Source organism: Notamacropus eugenii, chromosome 1, assembly GCF_028372415.1.
Source record: "Notamacropus eugenii isolate mMacEug1 chromosome 1, mMacEug1.pri_v2, whole genome shotgun sequence".
Classification (NCBI taxonomy): domain Eukaryota; kingdom Metazoa; phylum Chordata; class Mammalia; order Diprotodontia; family Macropodidae; genus Notamacropus; species Notamacropus eugenii.
The window spans coordinates 409,876,752-409,903,484 of NC_092872.1; the positions used below are offsets into that span (position 1 = coordinate 409,876,752).

The following is a 26,733-nucleotide window of genomic DNA, read 5'->3' on the forward strand; positions in this document are numbered from 1 at the left end:
CATAAGTAAACACGAAGTATTTGGGAGAAAAGCTCAAACAGATCCCTGCTTCTACTCCTCCATTTTGGCTCTATCTCCTAACAGATTCACTCTTGATCTGGGCCAGAACTTTTTTACAAATACAATTTCATCTGATCCTCAAAAAAATCTTGACAGGTAGGTGTTATTAGTATCCCCATTTTATAGTAGAGGCAACTGAATCAAATAGAGGTTAGGTGAGTTTTCTGGGATCACATCTGAAAAAGTATCTGAGGCTGCATTTGAACTCAGATCTTCTGAATTCTAGGTTATCTATCACACCACCAACCTTCCTTATTTTTGTGACCCACCCCAAAAGTGAATGCCTAAATCATGCAAGAGAAATAAGATGCTTTGTGGTTAAAGATTTCCCCAGAAGAAACTTCCTCAGTTCTCTTTGGTTACCTATTATAGTTCTCAAAATATTCAAACCCATCCAACATTTATTAAGTGACTTTTGTGTGGGCACCCTTGTACTTGGCATTGTGAAGCTATAAAGACAAATAAGCTGACTTCTGCCTTTGAGGAGCTGATAGCCTAAAATAATGATGATGATGATGCTAACTTGCATTTACAGAGAGCTTTTGGGTTTGCAAAGTGTATTACTTTCTTTGTCTTATTGGAATCTCTCAATAACCTTGTGATGTAGTGACTACAGGTCTTATTATTCTCATTTTACAGATGAGAAATATGCAACTCAGAAGGGAAAGAGACTTGATCATGAGGGCCCAGCTAGTGCTAGGGGGAATTTGAACTTACTCAAATCTTCCAGACTCCGGCTCTAGTACTTCACCCACCACAAATACAGAGAGCTTGTAATACAATATAATACATAAAAATCAGAGAGGTGCAAGTTGCATACTACATGAACTCTGAGGAAGGGAAGTTTATCATTTACTTGAGCAATCAAGGAGGACTTCCTGGAGGAGGTGACATTTTAATTAGGCTTTAGAGGATGAAAAGGAGAGAGATGAGAGAGAGAATATAACAGGTAGAAGAGTACATAAGGGTCAGGGGAGCAAAGACATGGAACTGAGAAAGGTGAGAGCATTTATGGATGATATTCCATAGTTTTGTTTGGCTGGAGCATAGAGAAGTTCCAAGGAAACATATGAGATAAGGAGGACACATATGAGGATGACACATTGATGGTGGCAATGGCGGGGAAAAGGGGGTTGAATGTAAGGTAAACACTGATAGGCAATAGGAAGCCATTGAAGTATTTTGAGCAGAGGAGTAGTAAGATCAGATCTATGCTTAAAGAAAGCTGTTAATGTGTTCAGAAGAGATCTGAAGAAGGAAGACTAGATAATTTAAGCTCTTTCTGTTTGATTCTAGAGGCAGAACTAGCAGCAATGAGTGGCAGTTACAGAGAAGCAGATTATGGAAAAATTTATGGAGGAACTTCCTAAATAATAAAAACTATCCCAAAGTAAAATGAGCTATCTTGGAAGGTAGTAAGTTATCTGTCACTTGGGGGAATATACACGAAGAGGCCAGATGGCTATTTGTCATAGTATTATAAAGAGAATTCCTGTTTGTGTATGAGTTGTGTTTGCATCTCTGTAATTGATTTACTGTTTATCTGAAAGGGTTTCCTTTGTCACTAATTTCTTTCCTCCTCCTGATATAATGTAATATCACATTTTCTTTATTCTTTCTATTTCTTTCTCTTCATTCTTTTCTTTCTCCATTCCTTCTTCCTTCCCTTCTTCTCTTCTTTCCTACTTCTCACCTTTTCTCCTTCCCCACCCCACCCCAACAGTAACCTCTCTTCAATTGTAATGTTAATTATATTAATGAGAGTTAAAGATTTTCCTCATCTATTAATGGGCCTGCCCACTAAGGGAAGCTTGATTAGGGCAGATATTTTTGTAGGAAGGCCCCCACCTTTTGTTAATTTCTAATGAGGCACTGGTTCTCAAGGGTTGTGATGCCCTCTGGCTCTGAAAAATGTATATATATTCTGCAGTGAGGTTTTGTTTTGGGGCATACTCATTGGAGTTTGGCCAGATGAGACTCTGGGCAGCTGATAAGGAGCTCCCCTCCCCACTTTGAAAACCCAGACTTGGTGCTTCTCCTTCTGGTAACTATGTATGTAATAGTCAGATAGTTGGATCTGTCTGTTGATCTGTGATGTATGCATTGCTTAAGATCACAGTTGGAAGTTCTGTCTGTTGGTCTTTGTTTCTCTGTTTTTATTTTTTCTGAAGTTTAGGGTGCTGACTTTTTACCCTGAACTAAGTGAATGATATATGTGTTTGATTAAAGTAGATTGTTGACCCCTCAAAAGTTGCTTTCCTTTTAGAAAAGCAGATCTAAGAACATACAGCAGGCCCTCCTCTGTATGTTAGGGTCCTTGCTATTACACCAGTGAGCCTTCCTCTATAACAAAGAAAACTATTTAATCAAAGCCACCACTGTGTCTGACATTGTAATGCTTCAATTAAATCTAGTGGGTCCTTCTCCCATCAACAGAGATCACAACCCTCTCCAAGCTACTTTAAATGGTGTCATCAACTACTGTGAAAAAAAGCATCCATCCTCTGGAAGGCAACCCTCTGGTGATGAGCCTCTCTCCTCTTCATTAGGCTGGTTCTCAAATGACAGGCACATAGTCCATTCCCAGGTCTGTGCTCGTAGCCTTTCTAACTAAATGGGACTTGTCAGAGTTTTTCCTCCACTAATACATCCTTTAGAACTCAGGGTCACCTCGATGCCAAAAGGATGTACCAGAGGCAGATATCAGGGGAGAAATAATAATTATAGCAATACCAACTCACCTAGATGTTCCAGCTTGCCTTTGAAGCTCTTCACAGTCTGGCTTCAGCCTATATTCCCAGTTTGATTTATTACTTATTACTCCCCTTCATGTACTCAGTCAAACTGACTTACTTGGTATCCCCCAAAGTCCATATTACATGTCCCACTTCTGGGAATTTATACTGGCCGTTCCCCATTCCTGGATTCTGCCTCCTCCTCACCAGAATCTCTTCAAGACTTGTATGACACCTTTGAGAAGCCTTTCCTCTCTCTCCTCTCATTCTGTGTGTGTCTGTGTCTGTCTCTTGGGCTTTTCTGTCTTTATCTCTCTGTCTCTCTGTGTCTCTGTCTGTCTGCCTCTCTGTTTTTCTCTCTATTTTTCTCTTCTTTCTCTCTCTCTCTCCCCCCCATCTTTCTCTAGCTCTCCTTCTCTTTCCCTGCCTCTATCTCCTTCTCTGTCTCTTGCCCTCAAATTATCAAATTTGTCTATAATTTTGTATATAATTCATTGTTTACATATTGGAACTCCCCAGTAGAATATGAGCTTCTTGAGAGCAGAGATTATCTCTCCTTTTGTCTTTGTTTCCATCGTACCCGGCACAGTGCCTGACACATGGTGGTATTTAATAAATGTTTGTCAGAATAAAGTGGAAGGCAAGCTATGAGAGTTTCCGCTGACCTCTGCTGAGCCCCTCTGGGAATTCCTGGGGACCTTTATCGAGACCTACCCCAATTCTGCACATATGACTTTGGCAGTGGCAAGGTTCCAACAAAGATGATTTCCTTTTTCATGATGGCCAATTACTCAGGCTTCGGCTCTGTTGTGAATGTCGATGAAGGCCTCGCTCAGCCCAGATGAGCTTGCTGGGTCAGGAGAGACATTTTCATCCAAATTGCTATGGCACAATTTCCATCCTGGGAACATTTGTGCCTGTAGTTTTTCTAAGCCTCATTAATTTGGCTGCATTTGCACATTATTATTATTTATAAGGTTACTAATAAAATATAAACAATAGCCTCAGAATTAACATGTGAAATAGAAGTACACTCTGAGAATAAATAATGAGATGTTTAATACTAATGGCAACAGTAGTTCATATTCCTGAGGTGATTTATGGTTTCCAAAGACTCTTAGAGCTGTCCAAAAGTACAATAGGATGCCTCAGAAACAGAGAACTCCCAGTTATTGGAGGCCTTCCAGGGATGCCTGGATGGCCACATGTCAGGGACAGTGTAGAGAAGACTATGATCCAGGTACATTTTTTATTAGGTCTCATGGAGTCAGGAAGACCTGAGGTCATATCCTGCCTCCTATACTTGCTAGCTGTATGACCCCATTTATAAATCATTTAACCTCTGTGCATCCCACTCTCCTCATCCATGAAATAAAGGGATTGAACTTGATCATTTTTAAGGTCCTTTCGGGCTCAAAATCTATGCTTCCATATTTCAGTTCCCTTCTGTCTCCAAGAGGGAAGTGATTCTTATCACCTTCCTTGAGCTTCTTAATTTTAATGTAGAGTACCTGAGGGGGAGTAATAGAAGATAAGAGCAGAAGGGGAGGATGATGCCAGATTGTGGAAGAGTTCCATTGCCAGGCTAAGGATGATGACTCAAAATATGGCTGTCTGTATTCTAGGCACAGAGGCAGGAACACAATGAGTCATCCAGATTGGCCAGAGCATTGAGCGCATGTAAGGGAGAAAAAGCTGGAAAGGTAAAATGGGTTTAGACTGTGAAGGGACTTGAATGAGATGCTAAGGCATTTGTATTTTGCTCTATAGACAATAGGGAGCCACTGACAGTCTTTGAGCAGGGGAGTGATGAGAGCAGGTCTGAGCATTAGGAAGATTCCTTCCACATCAGTGTGGAAGCTAGATTGCAATGAGGAGAGATAGGAGACAGGGAGGCTAATTAGGAGATTGTTACAATACTCCAGGCAAGAGTTCTTTGGAGTGTTAAAGGAAGGAAGGGTATATATGCGAGAAATATTTGTGTCCTTTCTTAGAAATGAAGGCTATTTAGTCCCAGTTGTTACTTTTGAGTCAATAGACCATAGAACATCCAGAATTCCCGGGGAAGAGAATTTTAAGTGTGGTTTAGAGAAAGTCCACCAGATAGATCCAATGACTGTATCTTCTCTATAGTACAATCAGGGACTGGTCACTCAAAACCCTTAACCTCTGTGGAAAATGTCCTCTGTAGTTCCTGCAACACCATCACTCACCTGCTCCCTGGATTTATTCTTGCACTTCATTCATTCATTGAGCTACTGGTTGCCCAGCAACAGCAGCAGAATTGGTATGTTTGCTTCAAGATCCCGGGAAAGTCTTGTTCTTTGATTATATATCAGTAAAAATAGAAAGCGAAGCAGTGTATGAATATGGGGGGGGGGGGGAGGGTTATGGTGGAAAGAGTGGAGGACTTGGATATGGAAGCTTAAGTCTCAGTTTCTTCACCTGTAACATGAAGAAGTTGGACTCCGTGATCTCTAAGGTCCCTTTTGACTCTTGGTGTGTTAGGTTATGAGTCCTTCCAGCATTAATTGTTCTGTAATGCCTAAAGCAGGGAAGAAAAAAGAGACTGGAAAAAGAAATCCAAGCCCTTCCTTGAGGCAAGTCAAAGGTATTTTTTTCTGCCTGAGGGGAAGGGAGTGACAAAAGAAAGAGCCCATTTGGCATTTCACCAAGGCTATGTGTGTGTTCATCCTTCATTGCCGAAGAAGATCATGCCATCAGAGAAATAATGACATGACTTGCACTTGACTTTGTTTTGAGTGAGGGAGGGCTGTGCAGGTCACCAGCCTCACTTCTCCTCCAGTGCCATCTGAATCCAATGACCAGATATTCATCAGGATGACTGGAGATGACCTAGGATGAAGCACTTGCCTCACCAAGGCTATAGGGAAGAAAGGAAGCCCAAACAGAAATATACCAGGTCTTCCTGAATGTAACACCTTGTATCCTAATTGTTCACATTTATTGTGCTTCTAGTTTATGAAACACATTCCTCACTACAATTTGATGAGGTAGGTTGTCTAAGCATTATTTTCCCAGTTTTCCTGATGAGGAAACTGAGGCCCAGGATCATATATCCAGGAAGTGGTGATGGCACTTAGCTCATATCAGAGAAAAGAGTAATGGGGCTGAAGGGTGGAGAAGAGTGCAAAGGTGCATAGCAAAATTTTCCCTGAGATATCTCTGTTTTCCTGAAACTATTGGTAACAACTGGGGCAAAGTGAAAGATTATTGTATTTCCATTAGGGAAATGCCAGCCAACCAGATATATTGCAGGGGAACCTGATGACTCCTATATACAAATGTTCAATTGACTGACCTTTGGTGCTGTTATAGCCCTTGGGAGAGATGGGAAATGAGATCGGGGGACTGACTATGCTCCATCTGGGACTTTGTGCATTTTCCTGGCCTGTCAAACCTATGGAAGAACCCATGAGGAATGTTTGGTGCATTCCTCACACCCTCACCACCACCTAGAGATATCTTCATGTGAATCTTCGGTTAGGGTCTGTAGGGCCTCAGATCCTAAACACAGGCTTCCTCTAAGGGAGAGCAGAATGATGGGGAAGAGCTTGTTACGCCCAAGACTGTGGCATTCAGAGACAAAAGAGAGTGCATGCACTAAAGAGCCTTGCACCTGGAATCTGAGGGCCTAAGGCTGAGCCTTGGTACTATATGACTTTGGACAAGTCATTGCTAATCCCTGAGACTATTTCATCTGTAAAATGGGAAGAATAGTATTTGTCCTAGTCTTTTCACAGTGTGACTGAGAAAAAAAAAAACTTTGTAAACTATAAAGCAATGTGTAAATCAGGACTGCTGTTACTCTCCTGTGGAGAAATATTATTTGGAAAAGACGTTCTATAGCATGTGTTAGTGCTTTCACTAGAGTGTTTGTGAGGTGGGAGGAGAGGCAGAATAATGGCTTATTATCTAAAGTAAAATAAAACTAGTGATAGAAACTGAAGACCTAGGTTCTAGTCTTGTCTGATATTAGCTGTGTGACCCTTGGTCAAATGGATTCACCATACCTCTGGGTCTCAAAATGTATGGCGATTGTGAGTACTGGTGGAAAAGAAGGAAGGAAGGAAGAGAGGGAGGGAGGGAGGAAAGGAAAGAAAGGAAGAAAAAACAGAGGGAGGGAGGAAAGAAGGGAGAAAGGAAAGAAAAAAAAGAAAGAAAAGGAAGGACAGAAAGAAAGAAAAAGAAAGAAAGGAGAGAGGGAGTGAGGAGGGGAGGGAGGGAGAGAAGAAGAAAGGGAGGGAGAGAATGAGACAGAGAAAGAGACAGAGAGAAGGAGGGAGGAAAAGAAATAAAGAAGAAAATGAGAAAATAACAGAGAAGACAAAAGCAAGCCTCAGAGCTTTGAAATGACTTGTTTTTATTGACCCAGTTAATACATACCAGTGCTGATACCCCAACTCTAGAATAGTTTCCAGAATTCCAAGGTCTTTTCTTTATATCTCACTGACTTCTATCATGCCATGCTGCCCTGAATCCAGTTAGCATCATTTGATCTTTCACAACAACCTCATGAGGCAAGTAGTGTCAGAGGCTGTTATCCAAATATTAAAAATGAGAAAACTGAGGCTAAGGAAGTAGAAATTATTTGTCCCAGGTCACACAATTGAGTTAGGAGGAGGAACCAGAATTCCTCTTCAGATCAACTGGATTTGGAATCAAGTTCTGTGGTCCAATTTCAGCTGTGTTACCTTGGACAATCATTTACCTCCCTGTAACTCAGTTTTGTCATCTGTAAATTGAATGTATTAGATTAGATCTAAGGCCCTTTCCAGCTCTGAATCATTTGCTCCTATGTTATGATTCCGAAGCCTTTCTACCATACTCTTCTGTCATCTTAAAAGCATCCCTGAGTTGGGAGGCTAGTGAGGGTCAAGGGTTAATAGTAAAGACCATGAAGGGGCAAGAGAAAGAAGGGCCTCCAACATCAGTCATGTCAACTGCCCTCCTTGCAACTGGAGCATCCAGTGGAGGTCTTGACAGGGTGAAGGTGTAGGTTGCAATAGCTACTGTTTTGGTAATTTTCCAATTAAGGAGGGCTTCATGCTCTTAGAGAATGTTTTCCACTCCCATTTTCAGAGCCTAGAATTGTGGGTTAGTGTTCCTCCCAGGTCCTTGGAGCAGAAGAGCCTCCTCCTCCAAGAGGCAGGAAGGGGAGCCCTAAGATCTTCTCTGCCCTCAATTCTACTTGTCTGTGTTGCTTCAAAGGCTTCATTAAGAGACCATTATCTCTCTCCCACAGCTAGATCCCTACACAGCCTGCTCAGGGAGTGTAAACAATAATTAGTTACATAAAGTAGTGACAAAAAAGTTACAGGCACAAATAAGCAAAGGAGGTTGAAGGCACAAGAGAATCATTAAATTTAGGAAGAGCAAGCAGCCCACCTGACAAACTTGAACTTGGGGAGAGAAGTCAGAAGGTCAGTCAGTCTAGGAGAGAGATTGTACTGCAGACTGACCCAGCACTAGCGCCAGTACACAACAGTGATGGAGCAGGCTTGAAGTCAGCCTGAATTTTTCCATCTTGGAAAGGATAATCAGATTCCTTGCTGAAATCTCGATATTCTACATTTTTGATATTCCCCTGAACCCCACCTGTCAAGACACTAGTCCACTAACCCTAACTGAGAAAGAAATGAGGTTGGTCTGAGATTTATTCTTGGGGAACCCATCTTGGCTCCTGGTGATCACTGCTTCCCTTTCTATTCTGACCACATTGTTAAAGGAATCACAGAATTGTAGGCCTAGAAAGTACCTCATATTGCATCTAGAGCAATCCCCTCATTTTCCTTTGACAAAACTCAGACCCGAGGGTTTGGACAGAGTCATACCACAAGCCAATCACAGAGCTATATCTTGATTTCAAGTCCAATGCTTTTCCCATAATACCAGGCCAATTCTTGGAACAAAGGAGACTAATGAAATGCAAAGTGGGAGAATAAGTTCCCCCATGACAAAGATATTTTAACAGAGATCATGTGATCGCATGTGAGGGATACTGGAGAAGAGAATCCTGTCAAGGTATAGGCTGGACTATTTAGCCACTAAGGTCCCATTTGTCTTCCAGGTACCATGATTTTAAAAAGGAAAGTGATAATCTCAATATTCTGGTCTAAGTTGTGGTGTTGAGAGTAGTAGTTTAAGAGGCTATCACCTTCTCCCTCTACCAGCTGCCGCCTTGAATTTTTTGAGAGCTGGAAACTTTCCTGTTTCCTAGACTGTTCCTCACTCACAGAGGCAGGAGGAGGACAAAGATGCCATCAGCTGAGTGGCCATTAGGCAGGCTCTGATTTTTTTTTAATGATTATATATCCAGGCCCAGGCTCTATATAAATGGAGGCTAGGGCAGGATCTGTACTTAACCCCAAGCATTGAGTAGGCTCAGCTGTGCAGGCAGAGGAAGAGAAAGAACCATGCTGGGTTTTCACCGCGGAATACAAATGATGGTGATAATGATAACAATATGATATGTTATATATAACTCCTTTGTCTTGTATCCAGTACCCTCTATAATCTGCTGCCTGTCTTCCTCTTCTCCCATCCATCCTTCATACTACAGCCAAACTTGACTCCTTCATGCATGGATCTGCTCACATCACTCTAAGCCCTTACATGGCTCCCTATTGCCTAATAAGTAAAGTTCAAACTTTTTTTACCTGCAGTTCTAAGTCCTACACCTCCTGGTGTCAGCCTGACTCTTCAGTCTTCTATCACTTACCTTCACACACTACATTGAAGAAAAAAAAAGAGATGCAGTTTCATCTTTGCTTCCCTGGGATTTTCTACCTCTCTCTCTTTGGTTCCTTTGTTCCCTGTACCTGGAATACCCTCCTTTACCACATTTCCTCTGGAGTTTCTATCCATTCTTTAACTTTCCACTCAAATTCTATTACCTCTGTGTTTAGTCCCTGACATCTCATCTCATGGGGACCTCATATGGCTCTTTACACCTTTCTAATACATCTAGCAGTATGCATATTGTGTTGTCACATATCAGACTCAATCGGAGACTATTGGCTTCTATAAACCTTACACCTCTCTCATTCCCTAACCTAGGGTTCTATGCACAGTAGGTGATTAATGAATATGCTAAATGATTGAATGAATATAATGCTTTGTGTGTATTCTGTTATACAGTTTTAGGACCATCGAACCTTAGATCTAGAGCTCAAAGGACCTTAGAGGTCACCTAGTAGAGCCCCCTTCATTTTGCAGATGAGACACTGAGTGACTTGCTCAGTATCTCACAGGTAACAATGCTTCCCAAGAAGTGCTCTCATCCTTCCCCAGGTCTCACACATATGATCCTCCGGCCCAAAAGATTCCCTGCATCACTACTACAAGGACCCAGTTTTCTAGTTTGATCCCTTCCCTAGCTTCAGTTGAGCATTTTTATTTCAGCCCCAAGGCTCTGAGTCTTTGATCACCACATCCCTGCCCTCTCCAGCTGCTTTTAAGGCTATTATGTGGCAAGCAGACCCATTGTTTGCCTTTGAAGTCTTATTTTGGGTTTCCTTTCTCTAGTTCATGCCTCTGCCTCTATTACTTTGACTTCTGTTGCTGTGTCATGTTTCTAACGAGCAAACTTGGCATATATTAGAGTTCCCAAGCCTTTTCTTCTCTTCCAAACACTCCTGTGTATTTTAGTTACACTACCAAGGGGCAGTGGAATCACATAGTTCTCTATGGTATCTGATTTTGGGAGAATCCCCTTCTCCCTTTGGTCCTCAGCTTCCTTTTCAGTAAGATGAGGGGTTTGAACTCTAAGGTCCCTTCCATGTCTAATATTCTATTTTCTATTCACTAGAGACCCTTCCAGCTCTAGCATTCTATCACTCCAAGCATGCTATTTCCCTTCTCAGAAATCTTTCGTGGCTCCCTCTTCCTAATGTGTCTTCTTATTCCCATTGACATCCTCACTCCACCTTTCCAACCTTATCATACCCCACTGCAGTACACTATTGTTAGACAGATAACATCGATTACACCAATAGTTGGGTGGGGAGAGAGCTTTTCTAGCCTTTCTCTCTAGCAGGTGTTAGAACACTTAGCAGGTTCACTCTTGATCTAGGCAGAAAGGAAGACATAATAAGGGGTTAAATTAAGCTTACTTTATTTTAATCTTCTGAAAGGGGATAATGGGAGCGCAAACTCCTACAGCATTCCCTAATTACTCTTCTTGCAGGGGCAGGTGAGAATATAGTAGGAGCTACAACTCCTACAGGTCCCCTAAGTTTTAATGGGGGCCAATTGAGACTAACACACATTAACAAATCCCCCCAAGCCTTGGTGGAGACTGATCAAGGTACATACAGCATGCCAGCTTATGCATTCCTCTCTAAGCCCTCAGTGATGGCTGGTTGAAGCAAGCACACATGCACATTCCCCTTGTGCATGCTTATTCCCCCCTTACTGACCAGTGTTCATTTGATTTATAGGGTAATAGATGTAGAAGGCTATTTGCCAGCAATAGTCTCACAAGTTTACATTAACTTTAGCAATATCATGGTGACTTAGCACAGTGCAAGTTCAATAGATTATTTACAACTAAACTCAAATGTTTACCTTATTTATCATTATATAACAATGTGCAAGTGTGGTGGAGATGTTTACAAGTCATGAGCCTGGGAACTAGAAAATTGTTATGGCCATGGATCCTGGGAACTAGTATCTTAAAAAGAATAACAAAATCCACCTTATATACACTAAAATCCCCCTTACGTATAGCTATACAAGCTTTACACTTCCTGCTAAATACATGTCCCACATGTATTTCTCCATAATTTCATTCTCATGCCCTTGACCTCTGTCTTCACCTGTTGAATTTCCACCTGTCTTCAAAGTCCAATTCAAATGCTGCCTTCTGTAGGAGGCATTTTCCGGTCCTTTTGCTGGAAATAAACTGTTCTATAAACTCAGTACCCTGTGAATTTAACTACTGCTATGTGTACTATGTTATTTGTATCTCTGTCTTATTGCTATTAATAGATTATAAATGTCAGACTTCCCTGAGTGGTCTAAGTCATTTTTCATTTTTCTGTCTTCCCCTCTCTCACTATGGTACACTGGTCCTGACACAGTCTCTTGAATGTAGGTAATTGATTTGTCAGTTTTGATTACATACCTCTGATTTCTCAACCTGTAAGATTTTTGTGCACATCATTCTATGACTCCTCCATAGAGCATCAAACCCAATGTACCAGAAGCCTTCCTTTAGTGCTTTAAATATTTCATGCATGCCGGGGCAGCTTTTAATCTAAATTGTTATCCTTTGCTCTCAATACAGAACCAACTCACATCCTTCCCTGTGCTCTCAAATAATGGCTTTTAAGCCATGCAGTGCTTTTTAACTCATGCAAAATGTTGTTGGTAATTGTTGCAGACTACTGCCATCCACCATGAGACTTTTCATTGTTTTCTAAGGTCACTTGCAATTTTGATTCTTTGGAGACCACAGTGTCTAGTGATTTGTTACCCTATAGCTATAGCATCTCCAGGAGAATATGGATGTTTTTTTTTTTTTTTAAATAGCTTTTTGCAGTATGGAGAAGCTTGGGATTGGTGAAAACACCATGCATTCCTCAAGTGTAACAGAATCCTCTCTCCTTCTCCAATCTGTTTCTGAGCCTCACTAATTGTATATCAACAGTACTCAAACAAGTTATAGTTGCTGACATAGTAAGCCATCTAAATACTTGTCATAATCTGGACAATACTAATTCTTCATTGACTTGGATTTTCATTATAGATTTCTAGACATTTCTTTCAGTAGCTGTGGAACTTATCAAGGACACTCATAAAAATTCCAGGATGGACATAGTTGGCACAATGACATCTGCAAATAGGAACAGTTGGAGAACTTTTCCAAAGTGCATTCACTATGACAGGAGAATCCTTTGTCAATCACTTGATAATGACAATCAGAGGACTGTTGAACAAAATTCTGGTTGCTTCTATCAAGAAACATTATATGATCTTAACATATGTATGGGAATACCTTGTTTGAGAAGATCTTTTAGGGATATGTTTTGCTCTACCATATGAAATACTTTTTTGAGGGGAAGAGAGGGTAATCAATAGACAATAAAACAGTGAGATTTTCTGTTCCCCCATACTTCTTAGTCAGTTTTGTGCTATAAATAAAAATTGGCAAAAAAAGAAAAAAACTGGCCCTTCTCTTTTCATATTTTCATCAAGGATGCCCTTGGACACGTATGTAGACCAATCTTATTAAAATTTTATAGAGATGAGAATGTGACATGAATTGGTAGTCATTGACATCTTCTTGGTTGCCCTTTTAATTTTTATTTTTGGTAATAATACCATCTGTGATCTTTTTGATTCTTTTGATAGCTCCCCCTTTTGAAGAGGACCCATATGTACAAAAATATTTATACCAACTCTTTTCATTATAGCAAAAATTTGCAAAGAGAATGTCCATCATTTGGGGAATGCTGAACAAATTATGGTATATTAATGTAATATTAATTGTGTAATATTATTATGCCATAAGAAATAATGAGAGGAATGGTTCCAGAGAAACCTGGGAAGATTTGTGTGAGCTGATGTAGAGTGAAGGTAGCAGAACAATGAGAACAATTTATACTATAACAACAATATTGTGAAGAAAAACATATTTGGAAGATTTAAGAATTCTGATCAATGCAATGACCAAACTTGACTCCAGAGGACCAAAAGCAAAACATACTGCCCACCTACTGACAGAGAGATGATCAAATCAAAGTGAAAGATAGATAGATAGAATGTATAAAGAAAATATATAGAATATATGACGTAAAATGTGTGGATTTGCTTTGACTATGTGTAATAGTTACAAGGAGCATGTTTGTCTTTTTTACATGTGGAGTAGGGGGACTTAGGAAGACAGAGGAGCTAGTGATAGTGTTGCATCCCCAAAAAGAAAGGATACAAAAGAGTATGATTTAAGCATTTTTTAAACGAACAGAAGGAAATACAGATAAGTGAGGTAATTTTGATAGTAGCATGTTGAATTTCTTTTATACTTTTTAAAAAGCAACCTATACATACATAATAGTCACCACTTCACATTTAATTTTCCTTTTTTGTTCTACTTTGTGTATGGAAATGCTCATGTTTGGGGCATTTGTGAAATTCAGAATAAAAAAAATAAATGAAATGAAATCTCCCCCTTTTAGATATCTGGAAAATTGATCCCTTACAGTCCCTAAAATTGGGTTGCCTCCAGTATGGATTTCTTCCATGTGCATCTGATCAGATAGAACCAGATGCTCTTCCCAACTTTATCTTCTTAAATGCCAATTCCATTTACTCATATAGCACATTGGATGCTGAGCTATTTAGAATCCAAATGTGATGGATCTACTGTTCCTCTTATCATAAGAATACATGACTATCTAAACACTGGTCAATCTGTTCCATTTCATATCTATACACTATCCTCATCCTAGATGCATCCGTAAATGATCTGGATGATGTGACTTAGCTGAGCCTCATGCAAACTTTCCATAGACTCATTTCCCCCTCTACTGCATTTCACTGTCTTGTGAGGAAAAACAATGAATAATCTGTTGTCCTCCACTGTAATGTTTTGCAAAAAAGTTGCTATATTCTTGCCATTAATTGCAGTGTCTTTCCACTTTGCAAGATTAAGTGTCTGCTGGCTTAGGTAGTTTCTGGGCTCTTTTGGCCCCCTTATTGTGACAATTGCTCATGCCAATAGAATGTGAGCTCACTAAAGGAAAGAATAGTTTCATTTTCTTCTTTGTATTTTCAACACCTAGCAAAGTTCCTTGTATATAATGAGTTAGTGATTTATAAAAATTAAATTAAAACAGGTCAAGGTGGACTTTCTGGAATTGTATGTAATTTTATTTTTATCATCTTTTTTTTTGTTATGTAATTTTTATCGTCCTTTTTTCCCTTACTCTAATGGTGATTTTCTATCTTACTCTAAAAAAGTGGTAATCTGACTTCCAATACTTTCAGAACTGAACCCCATATTGATAACCATTCATTTCTTACCTGTTGAAATATAATCATTTTCTCTTATTTTTTTCCCTTAGTGTGTGATGTTTTGTGTTCATCAAATATACCATCTTCACCAGTCCTATGTAAGAAACTGTTCATGACTCAGAGTAGTCCACATCCAATTAGCCTCTATTATTTCATTCTGAACCATATTTTCCAACCTGTCCTTTACCTCATATACTCCTCATACTGAGGTCACTGAGGATCAAAATATATTTTGCCATGATTTCAAAGATTTTATTAGAACTTAATTTTCTGTAACAGATGTAAGCACATAAGCTGCATTTTTTTCTTCCTAACAGTCTTTTTGTTTATGCTTATCATGAGGCCTGCAAGGAAAGATGGCCAAGTAACGCATCAAATGATGTTTCTAGTTGCCATTGGACACCTGATGAAGCTGTCTCCATTTACTTTATTTTTCTCTTTAAGGAAAACCTGTGAGCCATCCTTTCACTTAGTTGCAAGTCTTTATTCCATCTAGTTTTATTTATAGTAAGAATGTCCATATGGATATGGTTCAGTTCCACCAGTAGTATATTAGCTCATTGTTTGTTGGGCAAATACAGCATATCTATAGTACTAAAATTTTAAACAATGTTTGCAGATTGTATAAAAACCTATTCTTAGCACCTTATGTTTCCTTTTTCTCTACCCTACCACCATTGCTATGGAAGCTAAAGTGGACTACACAGGACCATGGGCTATTTTGGATTTTAACCTGTTTCAACACTAGTGATGGTGTTGAATCCCCAAAAAGAAAAGATAGAAAATAGTGTCATTAAAACATTTTTTAAAAAATGAACAGAAAGAAAATCAGAAGGAATACAAACAAGCCATGCAGTTTTGAAAGTATAATGCTGAATTCCTTTTATACTTTTTTAAAAGGTCATCATCATCTAAAGACTAAACTGATTGGTGATGAGCTTCTGTGGACTTAGATAGCTGGACCTTGGACAGTAGATAGACATAGTTTGTCACTGGGACCATAACTGAGGCCTTTTTCAGTGTTCTTCTGGCAGGTGATACAGTAGCTAGGGGCACCTTGGTGGTGCAGTGGATAAAGCACCAGGGCAGGAGTCAAGAGGACCTGAGTCACCTCAGACACTTGACGCTCACTAGCTGTGTGACCTTCGGCAAGTCACTTAACCCCAATTGCCTCATCCTGGATCATCTCCAGTCATCCTGATGAATATCTGGTCACTGGATTCAGATGGCTCTGGAGGAGGAATGAGGCTGGTGACCTGCACAGCCCTCCCTCACTCAAAACAAAGTCAAGTGCAAGTCATGTCATCATTCTCTGATGATATGGTCTTCTTCAGCAACGAAGGACAAACACACACACAATAGCTAGAACTCTGGGCCTGGAGTCAGGAAGACCTGAGTTCAAATCTGACCTCAGATACTAGCATTGTGACTCTGGGCAAGTCACTTAACCTCTATTTGCCAGTTTCCTCATCTATAAAATGGGAGTAATAATAGCACCTACCTCCCTGGGTTATTATGAGAATCAAATGAGATTGTAAACACTTAGCACAATGACTGACACATAATAGGCACTATATAAATGCTATTTTTGTTATAAAGAGAATTCTTCTGGTCTTTGAAAACCCAGAATTATCTCCATGTTGTAATAAGGCAATTAAAGAATTTTGTTGGATTGAATTGAATTCACTCTCTGTTGAAGATTATTGCCCTTATCTCCTCATGGGATTTTGACATTAAGAAATGCTGAATAGGTGTAGGAATGTAACTGGACCTTTGTCCTTAGAAGTTGTTAATTCTAAGAGTAGTCTAAAAGGAGGTTCAAAAAAACGAGAAGCAATTTGAGGAGGGACAGCAAGCAGGTTACATGACGGAAAATAAAGCTTTTAACATTTCAGCAGGAAAGACAGAGGGGTTGCAGAGAATAAAATGAAGTTTAATGGAGATAAACACAAAGTCTTACACTCGGGTTGAAAAGATCAAATGCACAAGTCCAAGATGAGAGAGCTACGTGCCAAGACATCAGTTTGAGTGAAAAAGATTGTGTGTTTTAGTGCATGGAAATTTTAATATATGTCAGTGGGTGACACACTTCATTATCATTCCATTATTTCTTGATTTGTGATCTCATAGGTTTATTAGTTCTGTTATTGAGGCGAATTGAATGAATGAATAACACATTTATTAAGCACTTTCTGTGTACAAAGTACTGTACTTTGTTGGGGACATAAATAGAAAAGTAAGACAGCCCTTGCTTTCAAGAAATTCACATTCTAGTGGGGGTCATTGTTCAGTCGTTTCAGATGCTGTGGTTTGCTTGGCAAAGATACTAGCATGGTTTGCCATTTCCTTCTCCGGCTCATTATACAGATGAGGAAACTGAGGCAAAGAGGGTTAAGTAACTCGCAAGGGTCACACAGCTAGAAAGTGTCCGCATCCAGATTTGACCTCAGGTCTTTCAGACTCCGGGCCCTGTGCTCTATCTACTGTACCATGCAGCTGCCCACTAGTGAAGCAGACAACATAAATGGAAAGTTATAGCTACAAGTCTGAAGGCAAGGCCCTCTGGTCTGTAGGGTATAGAGGCAAAGAAGATGTTAATGGATCATCTTCAATAGCATCTCCACTGATAAAATTACCCCAGTTTCTGATGTTGAACCATTTGACAGTGACAAAGACTTTCTTTTCTGGGTCTTTGGGAGCTCTGGTTGTAGCCCCTGAGGGAAGAGCTGCGAGCCACTTCCCAGTATGATGGATCAGGGTGCTAGGCTGAAAGCATGACTATTCACAGGGCTCTTGGGCTCAGAATCCTAGGCTGTCTCCATCAGGGCCTGGAGGGAGATGCTGGTTAAGGTGGTGTTACATACTCCCTTCTGTTACTGAAGCTGTATTGCAACTCACCTACATTTTCCAATCCTGTACCATGCTTGTCCATGTCTCTCTGGTAATTCTCCATATGGAGAATCCATCCAATGTGTTAGAGGCCTTCCTCTGATGGTAGCATCAAAAAGCAAATGCTATCTTAGGCTGAATTAATACAAGTAGAGTGTCTAGACCAGGGTGGGGAACTTGTGGCCACAAGGCCACATGTGGCCCTCTAGGTCCTCAAGTGTGGCTCTTTGATTGAATCCAAACTTCACAGAGCAAATCCCCTTAATAAAAGGATTTGTTTTGTAAAATTTGGATTTAGTCAAAAGGCCTCACCCAAGGACCTAGAATGCCACATATGGCCTCAAGGCCACAGCTTCCCCACCCCTGCTCTAGACTGAGGACTGGGATTATTTTGCTTGCCGCAACAGGCACTCAGGATAAGGCACAAGGATAGAGGACAAGGCCTGGAATCTCTAAGACTTGAGTTCAAATCTAGCCTCAGACACTTCCTAGCTATATGACCCTAGGCTAGTCCCTTAACCTTAGTTTGCCTCAGTTTTCTCATCTCTAAAATGAGCTGGAGAAGGAAGTGACAAAACCACTCCAGTTTCTTTGCCAAGAAAACTCCTCTGTTTGACTGTTCCTTCATATGTAAAATGAAAATAATAATACCTTCCCCTCCAGGGTTATTGTAAAATGCTGAGCATATAGTAGGTGCTTAATAAATACTTATTTCTCTTCTTCCCCATCCACCTTAATTAGACCATATCTGATATCTACCGTATCATGTTGTGTTCTAGGTGATGCATTTTAAGACAGAATATTAACAACTGTAGTATATGCAAAAGAAAGAGATTTGGATGAAAAGAAGACGAGAAACCATGACCTGTGAGACTCACCTGAACTAGAGTTAGTTTGCTCAAAGGAAATAATATTGAAGTTGGACTTGGTCTCTGTCTTCAAGTTTTCAAAGGTCTCCATGCTTATTCTGTTTGTCTGGGAGGCCTGCTGCTTAAAAACAACCAACAGTAATACCTAGTACACAGTTGTCCCAAGTTGGACGTGGCCACTTTCATGGGTAGGGAACTCTTTGTCACTAAAAGTGTCTCAAGTACGTTCTGAAGAGGTATTTTTTAGAGTATTCCTGCTCAGGAATAGATTGGGTCCTTAGTCTTACAAAGGCTAAGGAATAGGCTGGGTCCCTTCCAATTCTGATGTCTGAGTCAATCCTTTTCTGGGATATTCTGGAAAGGGCCTTGGATTTGGAATCAGACACCTAGGCTCCAGCTCTGGCTCCATTACTTACCACCTCTGGGGAGGTCATCTCTTCTCTTGGGCTCTCATTTTCTTCTCTATAAAATAAAGAATGCTTTCCACCTTTAAAATCTATGGCAGTTAATATTCTGGACTTGGAGTCAGGAAGACCTGGGCTCACATCCCACCTTACTTAATGTACCTTATACAAATCATTGAACTTCTCTTAATCTCAGATTCCCCATCTATAAAATGAGGGGGTGAATATGATGACCTCTAAGGTCCCTTCCAGTTCTAAGTCTATTATTCTATGCCTTCTAAATAATTTAACCCACAACAGTTTGAGCAAAAGAAATTGCTTAATCCTGTAGCTAAGGAAGAAATTTCAAGGAAAGCAGAGCTCTCTAACTAAAGAAAAAACCTAAGATAGCAGTTGACAATGTTCCTGGAGGAGCCAGGGTGGGGTTGCCAAAGGGCCTTGCTCTGTTTCTGCATGTGCAGTTGATCTTCTGCCTTAATTATCTCCATTGCACTTGTGTTCAGTTCGCTAGACAGATCTGCTTAATTAAGGAGTTCTTCCTATGAGTAAATTTTACCAGTCGTCAGGGTTCTGAGTTTTTCTATTTCTAGCTTCTAATTGACATCTCCCAAATGAACCTTGAAATTGAACTCTGACCCCCTGTATTTGAAATAAGCACACTCTAGCACTGAAGACATTAATGCTCAACAGAGTCCAAGACAGTTCTTTCTTTATTTTGAAGACAGCAGGGCTATGATGAGTCTGTTCATACCTAAGATGCTGCTGAAGATGTCTGAAATTCCCACTGAGAATTATAGGAGCTCCTCCTCCAGGCCTGTTTCAGCCTGTCAGCATGCAGCTTCAAAGGCTTACTGAAATCAGGGAAGAAAAGTAGCAGAAATATAGGTATGGAGAGGGAGCAGCTGCTTCCAGTACCCCTGACGGGGTCATTTGCCCGTCTCCCACATTTTGACTTTCTAAGGTTAATAAATAAAATTAAACAGAAGCAGGGCTGCTTGGTTGGTGTTTTAGGCTTGTCCCACTCTATGGTGACTGCCTTGAAAGGAGAAAGTATTAGAAAGCTACCTCTATTTGTCTCAGTTTCCTCAACTGTAAAATGAGATTAATAATAGCACCAACCTTGAAGAGCTGCTGTGAGGATCAGAAGACATAATATTTGTAAAGCCTGTACCTGTGTCACATCGTATTTTTATCGCTAGGGAAATATGCCCTGGGAGGTCTGCTATTCCTGGGTTGCTTCCTCTTTGTGTCTCTTCCATTTGATTATTGGTAATAATGGCACATTCATGTAATGGTGTATAGTAACAAATCCTTTTCATCTCAATTATTCCTTTTGATTCTTACAACAACTCTGTCAGGGATGAAAGATAAGAAATTATTGTATCCAGAAGGTGCTGAAGATGGAACTGTTAACTCAGAGAGGTTATGACAACTAAAATCACAGAGCTCATTAGTAGCTCAGTTGACACTTTCAAAAGAGGAATTTAAGTTTACTGTTCTTATCATTACATCTATCAACATAGGAACTTAGGTCAGTTTGCATCCTGGTGACCAGACCAGGACATAGCAATGCCCTTTTCCAACCCAGGATATAAGAATGTTGGAATTCCATCTGTGCCTTCCTTTCCATTCCTGGTAATGTTTATAATCATAGAGCCAGAAGGTACCACAGAATATAGGATGTCAGAAAAGGAAAATGACAAATGTTAGAGAGGATGTGGGAAAAATGAGACATTAATGCATCCTTGGTGGAGTTGTGACCTGATTCAACCATTTTTGTAGAGCTATTTGGAACTATGCCCAAAGGGCTGTAAAACCATGCATATCCTTTGACCTAGCAATGCCACTACTAGGTCTGTATCCAAAAACAGATAAAAAGGAAAAACAAAAGGACCTGTACGTGAAAAAATATTTATAGCAACTCTTTTCTGATGGCAAAAAAGTGGACATTGAGGAGATACCCATAAATTGGACAATGACTGAACAAATTGTGGTATGTGATTGTGATGGAATATTATTGTGCTATAGGAAATGATGAACAGGATACTCTCAGAAAAACCTGGAAAGACTTACAGAAACTGATGCAAAGTGACATGTACTATGTACAAAGGAACAGCAATATTGTAAGATGATCAGCTGTGAATGACTTAGCTATTCTTAGCAATAAAGGATCCAAGACAACTCTGAAGGACTCATGATGACAAATGCTATCCATTCCCAGAGAAAGAACTGATGATATCTGAATAGAAGATTGAGGCATGCTTTTTTACTTTATTTTTCTTGAGTTTTTGTCTACGTCTTCTTTCACAACATGACTAACATGGAAATCTGTTTTGTATGACTACACATGTGTGACCTATATTGAGTTGCTTGCCTTCTCAGTGAGGGGGATGGGGAAGGAGGAAGGGAGAGAATTTGGCATTCAAAGTTTTAAAAATGAGTGTTAAAAATTGTTTTTACATGTAATTGGGGAAAATAAAATACTAAACAGAATATAGGATGTCAGAATTAGATAGCAGACTGGAATAAAAAATATAGAATGCCAGATATAGAAGGGAGCTGTGGAATAAAAGACAGACTGTTAGCACTAGAAGGACCTTTGGGAGATAGGAAGACTCTTAGGGTTGAGAAGAACCTTAGAATATGCAACATATGAACTGGAAGGGGCCTGAGAGTATGCCAAATAGAATGTGACAGCTAGAAGGGCCCCGAGAACATAGGCCTTAGATTGTTGATGTGGTAAGGAACCTTAAAGATCATTTAGTCCAAAGCCTTCATTTTTAAGAGGAAAAACCTGGCCCTGCCATGGCAGGACTGAGCAGGAAACCCTGGGTGGTCTGAGGCAGCTGCCACACTGTGGAATCTTGAGCATATCAGCCCAGGACAGGAGTTCAGCAGAACTGAGCTAGTGAGAACCCAGAGCCCCAGGTAACTGCAATAGCTGCTCCTGAGACTATCAGCCTGCAGATTAAATGTCTGCAGATCACCCACTTGAACTTCCTGGAGCCAAGATGGTGGAGTGATCAGTAAACGCTCTACCCCTCCCCTTGTTGACCATGAAAAACCCATAAAATAGTTCCCCAGGAAAAATCCTGCAACAGTGGGATCAGCCAAAGGGGCAAACAGTCTCTTAGTCTGTGAGGCTAGGAAAATCGCAAAAGAGGGTCCCTCTTGCTGTGGCTGAAGGGGATCAGCGCAGGACCAGAGCTGTCCCAGACAGCCCCACCTCAGCAAACAGGGAGCAGATTCTGAGCCCCAGGGGGGTGGAGCCTGCGACCACCAACACCAGGACCCTAGGCGTGCCTCAGCACCCCAGGGAAATCAGGAAGACACTAGTGCAGATGGGTTCACCAACCGCTGAGCTTACCTAGGCTCTGGCTCAGCAGAGGAGATATCCTATGGCCAGACCACCCCTTACCCACACTTAACACAGCTAGCACCAGAGTAACTCTGGGGAAACCCAGAAAGACTTCACCTGGCCTCTGCTTTCCAACACCAGCCAGCTCAGCACTGGGTAATCTGCAGCATTTTAGCTTCTAGCTGAAAGAAGCAGAGGCCACAACACACAAAGACTCAAGTTCAAGGCACAAGAACTGTGAGAGAGAACCCCTTGTATCCCAGAATCAGAGATCTACTTTAAAAGCTAGGAAAAATGTGATCATCATGAGTAAGAAGCAAAGCAGAAAAGAAAAGACCACAGAATCTTTCTATGGGGACAAGGGACAAAACCACGAATACCGAAGAGATTGGCATTGAGACTGTCCTCCCATCTGAAACTTCAGAAGGGAATATGAACTGGTATCAAGCACAAAGAGCATTCTTGGAAGATCTAGAGAAGAATTTTAAAAGTCAAATTAGAGACATAGAAGAAAAACTAGTCAATGATTTTAAAAATATGAAAAAAATCACAGAGGAATTTAAAAGGAAAATTGGACAAATGGAAAAGAAAGTACAAAACCTAACTGGAGAAAATAACTCCTTAAAAGGAACAATTGAACAGATGGAAGAGGAGATGCAAAAGCTAACTCAAGAAAATAATTTGATAAAAGAAGCTAATGACTCTATGAGACATCAAGAATCAGTCAAACAGAATCTAAAGAATGAAAAGATAGAAGAAAATATAAAAGAGGGAAAACCTGAAAACCAGAGAGGGTAGATGGCTTGCCTCACCCAAAGTTACACAGCAAAATAGAGCCAGGGCCAGAAGTGGAGGAAGGGGAAGGGAATAAACATTTATATAGTATCTATATTATGTGCCAGGGGCAAGTACGTGACACAGTGGATAGAACAATAGGCCTAGAGTCAGGAACACCTGAGCTTAAATCTAGCCTCAGACACTTGCTAGCTGTGTGACCTTGGGCAAGTCAATTAACCCTGCTTGCCTCAGTTTCCTCATCTGTAAAAAGAGCTGCAGAAGGAAATGGCAAATCACTCCAGTATCTTTGTCAAGAAAACCCCAAATGGGTTCAGGAAGAATTAGACATGACTCAACAGCAACAACATACTATGTACTGGGCACAGATTTTACAAGTGTTATCTCATTTGATCCTTGGAACCACCCTTCAAGGTTGATGCAATTATTAATCTCATTTTACAGTCAAGGAAACTGAGTCTAATAGAGGTTAAGTAATTTGCCCAAGGTCATGTAACCAATAAGTGTCTAAGGTTGAATTTGAACTCGTGTTTCAATTTCAGATCTAGTGCTACCCCTAGCTTCCTCCCTAGAGTTAGAGTCTAGGTCTCCTAGTTTGTAATGCAGGGCTCTTGGTGTACCTCAATAACTATCCGTTGAATCAAATACTCAGTTACCTCTTATCTGGACTACTGAAATGGCCTTCTTATCTGTTTCCTTGTTTCCAGTCTCTCCTCTTCCAACTTGTTAGAGTTACATTCTTGATGAGCTGCTCTGACCGTGACATTCTCCCACCCCCACCCCCATCACCACTCAAAAACTCTTACCTATTTTCATATTCTGCCAGAAAGTAGAGTCCTTATTTTTTTGTTCAAGGCCTTCCAAAGTCTAGTGCCAAGCCTGTGCCACCTTTTCTCCCATTGCACCTCTACATAAATGACACTCTCCCAATAAAATATGTTTATGCATTCTCATGACATGCCACAAACTTTCTCACTTCCAGTCCTCTATTCACACATTTCTCCTTGCCAAAAGCACCTTTATCCTTCCTCTCTACTCCAATAACTTTATACACTACTACAAGGCCTGCCTCCCCTAGGAAGGTTTCCTAGAAACATTATCTCTATCCCAGCCCATAGAAATTGCTTTCTCCTTACCTATTGCACTTCCCATTTAGTCCTTTGCAAAGACTTCCTTGTAATGCAAATAATTTCTTTATGTGTGCAGTTTATGTAGCTAACAGACTATAAGTTCCTTAAAGGGGCAAAAATCATATTTATACCTCTTTTTTTATCCATAGGACACTGCCTGGGGTCTGGCATACTGTGACTCAATGACAAATATGTTTTGGGAATGATGGTGAAATAACAGATCTCAAAGTGGGAAGGAAACTTGGTAGAGTCCATCTAATCTACCCCATGGCTAAAACCAAATCTTTTCCACAGTATCTCTGAAAAGTGGTCATCCAACCTATCCCCTCATGTAGTGAGGAACTCTTTACCTCTTGAGAAAGCCTATTTCGATTTCTGATAGATGCAGTTGTTAGGATTTTCTCCCTCATGCTGAGTGATTATCTACCTGCCTTACCTTCCATCCAAGACTCCTAGTTCTGCCTTTTAGAGCCAATCATTCTTCCACTTGAAAGCTCTTCAGATGGCTGACCCATTGGTCTTTTCTTTCCCAGGCTAAATATCCCCAATTCTTTTAACTAGTCCTATAGTGAAATTTTCCATATCTAATAGGACAAAATGGTTCTGAATTTCCTACAAGAACATTATCCTTTAAAAATTGAATGATAATATGGACAGCTCTCTATAAATAATGTCTACTGAATGTTTTTGGTAACTAACATGGTGTGACTCAGAGCTCAATGAGTAATCAGGAAGGCTAGCTTTGACCTTCAAAATGGTGCATCTTGAATTTTGCAAAACTTATACTTCACAAATGACCAGACCTCAAATTAAAAATTAAAAATTTCATATAGCTTTTAAATTATTAATTATTAATTATTTATATTATTATATTATTAAATTATTTTATTTATTTATATTTATTTATATTAAATTATTAAATTATTAAATTATTTTATTTATTTATATTTATTTATATTAAATTATTAAATTATAATTAAATTATTATATTATTAAATATTATAATTAATTATTAATTATTTATATTAATTTTTGATATTAATATCTATTATTATATTAAATATATTTCTATATAATTATATATGAAATATAACTATATTAATGTTAATTATTAATAAAGCTTTTATTCCCCAGTTTTCAGTCCAGTGTCTTAGTCACACACTAACATCAACAAGAAAAATAGAGAACACTGCTTTAGAATAGACATGAGAGGCTTTTAAGGAGATAAAACTGCAATACTTTACAGTGATGGGAAATTGTAAATTTCTAAATGCTATCCCTGCTTTTTAAAAAATAACTCAACACATATATATTTTATTTATAAATATCTGGCAAAAGTTTTTATCAGCAGATATGATTATGACGAAGAAAGTGATGATAGTAGTAATGGTAATGATTAGTGGTAATGATGTCAGTGGTCATAGTCATGGTGATGATATTGATGGCTATGGTCTTGATGACCAATGGTGGTAATAATGATGGCAATCATGGTGGTGGATGCAGTAGTGGTAGTGATGGTAATGTGTTAATGCTGGTGGCAGCAATGATGGTGGTGTTGTTGAGAATAGTGATGATGAAGATTAAGGTGATTTCATACAAGTTGAAAATGAAGATGTATCTTCTTCCTTTAGGATTATTTTTATGCTAAATATCTCCTTTTCTCTGTGGTTTACAGTTCCGGGGAGGGTTTCAGGTATGCAGAGAAGATTGGACTGCTCATCTTTCTCGCCGCAGTCATCCTAATGGCCATACTGGGGAACCTATTGGTGATGGTGGCTGTGTGCAGAGACAGACAACTCAGGTGAGCCTTCTTAGGTATTTTGTTTCACATAATCTCCTGTTGAGGAGATAATGGCTTTGGGTTGGGTTCCAGAGACCATATTTTTATAGTCACTGATTCAAAAGATGACTGACATAGAAGGTACATTGGAACAAGACTATCAAAGCAAAGTGCTTGAAATAACAGACCTGGAAGGAACCTTAGAACAGAATATGAAATTTCAGAATTAAAAAAGAATTTACAATGCACGATGTCAGATTCCACCTTACAGTAGATTTGATTTTTTTCCCCCACTTGATATCAAAACTGGAAGTTCTATAGATTGAAATAAGAAAGATAAGAACTTGTCAAACATTTTAAGGAAATGTCTAACATAATGAATTAAAAGTTTTAGCATATGCTAACTCTCTTCTCCTATCTTTTTGGCCTTGATATCCTTCAACCCAGTCCATCGTGTCAGATTCAGTAATTGGACAACATAGACTCTTAGAGCTAAAAAGGGCCTTTAAGACATCAAAAATAGAACCTCAAAGCTGAAGGAGAACTTTGTCATTGCCTAGTCCAAGTGTCTCATTTCACAGATGAAAAGACTGAAGGTCATAGTAATTCAGTGGCAGAATTGGGTTCTCCTGACTCCAGGGATTTTCCAACTACTATTTTCTTCTGCTGCCTCC

The 26,733-nt window shown here is 39.8% G+C and overlaps 1 protein-coding gene across 1 annotated transcript in view; it reads left to right on the forward strand.

Annotated features, from left to right (window-relative positions):
• HTR4 (5-hydroxytryptamine receptor 4) overlaps positions 1-26,733 on the forward strand; it is an 85,385-nt gene that overhangs the window by 38,180 nt on the left and 20,472 nt on the right. The window contains exon 3 of the mRNA XM_072631025.1: positions 25,955-26,080. Coding sequence (XP_072487126.1) covers positions 25,955-26,080 — 126 coding nt within the window. The remainder of the gene's footprint in view (positions 1-25,954; positions 26,081-26,733) is intronic.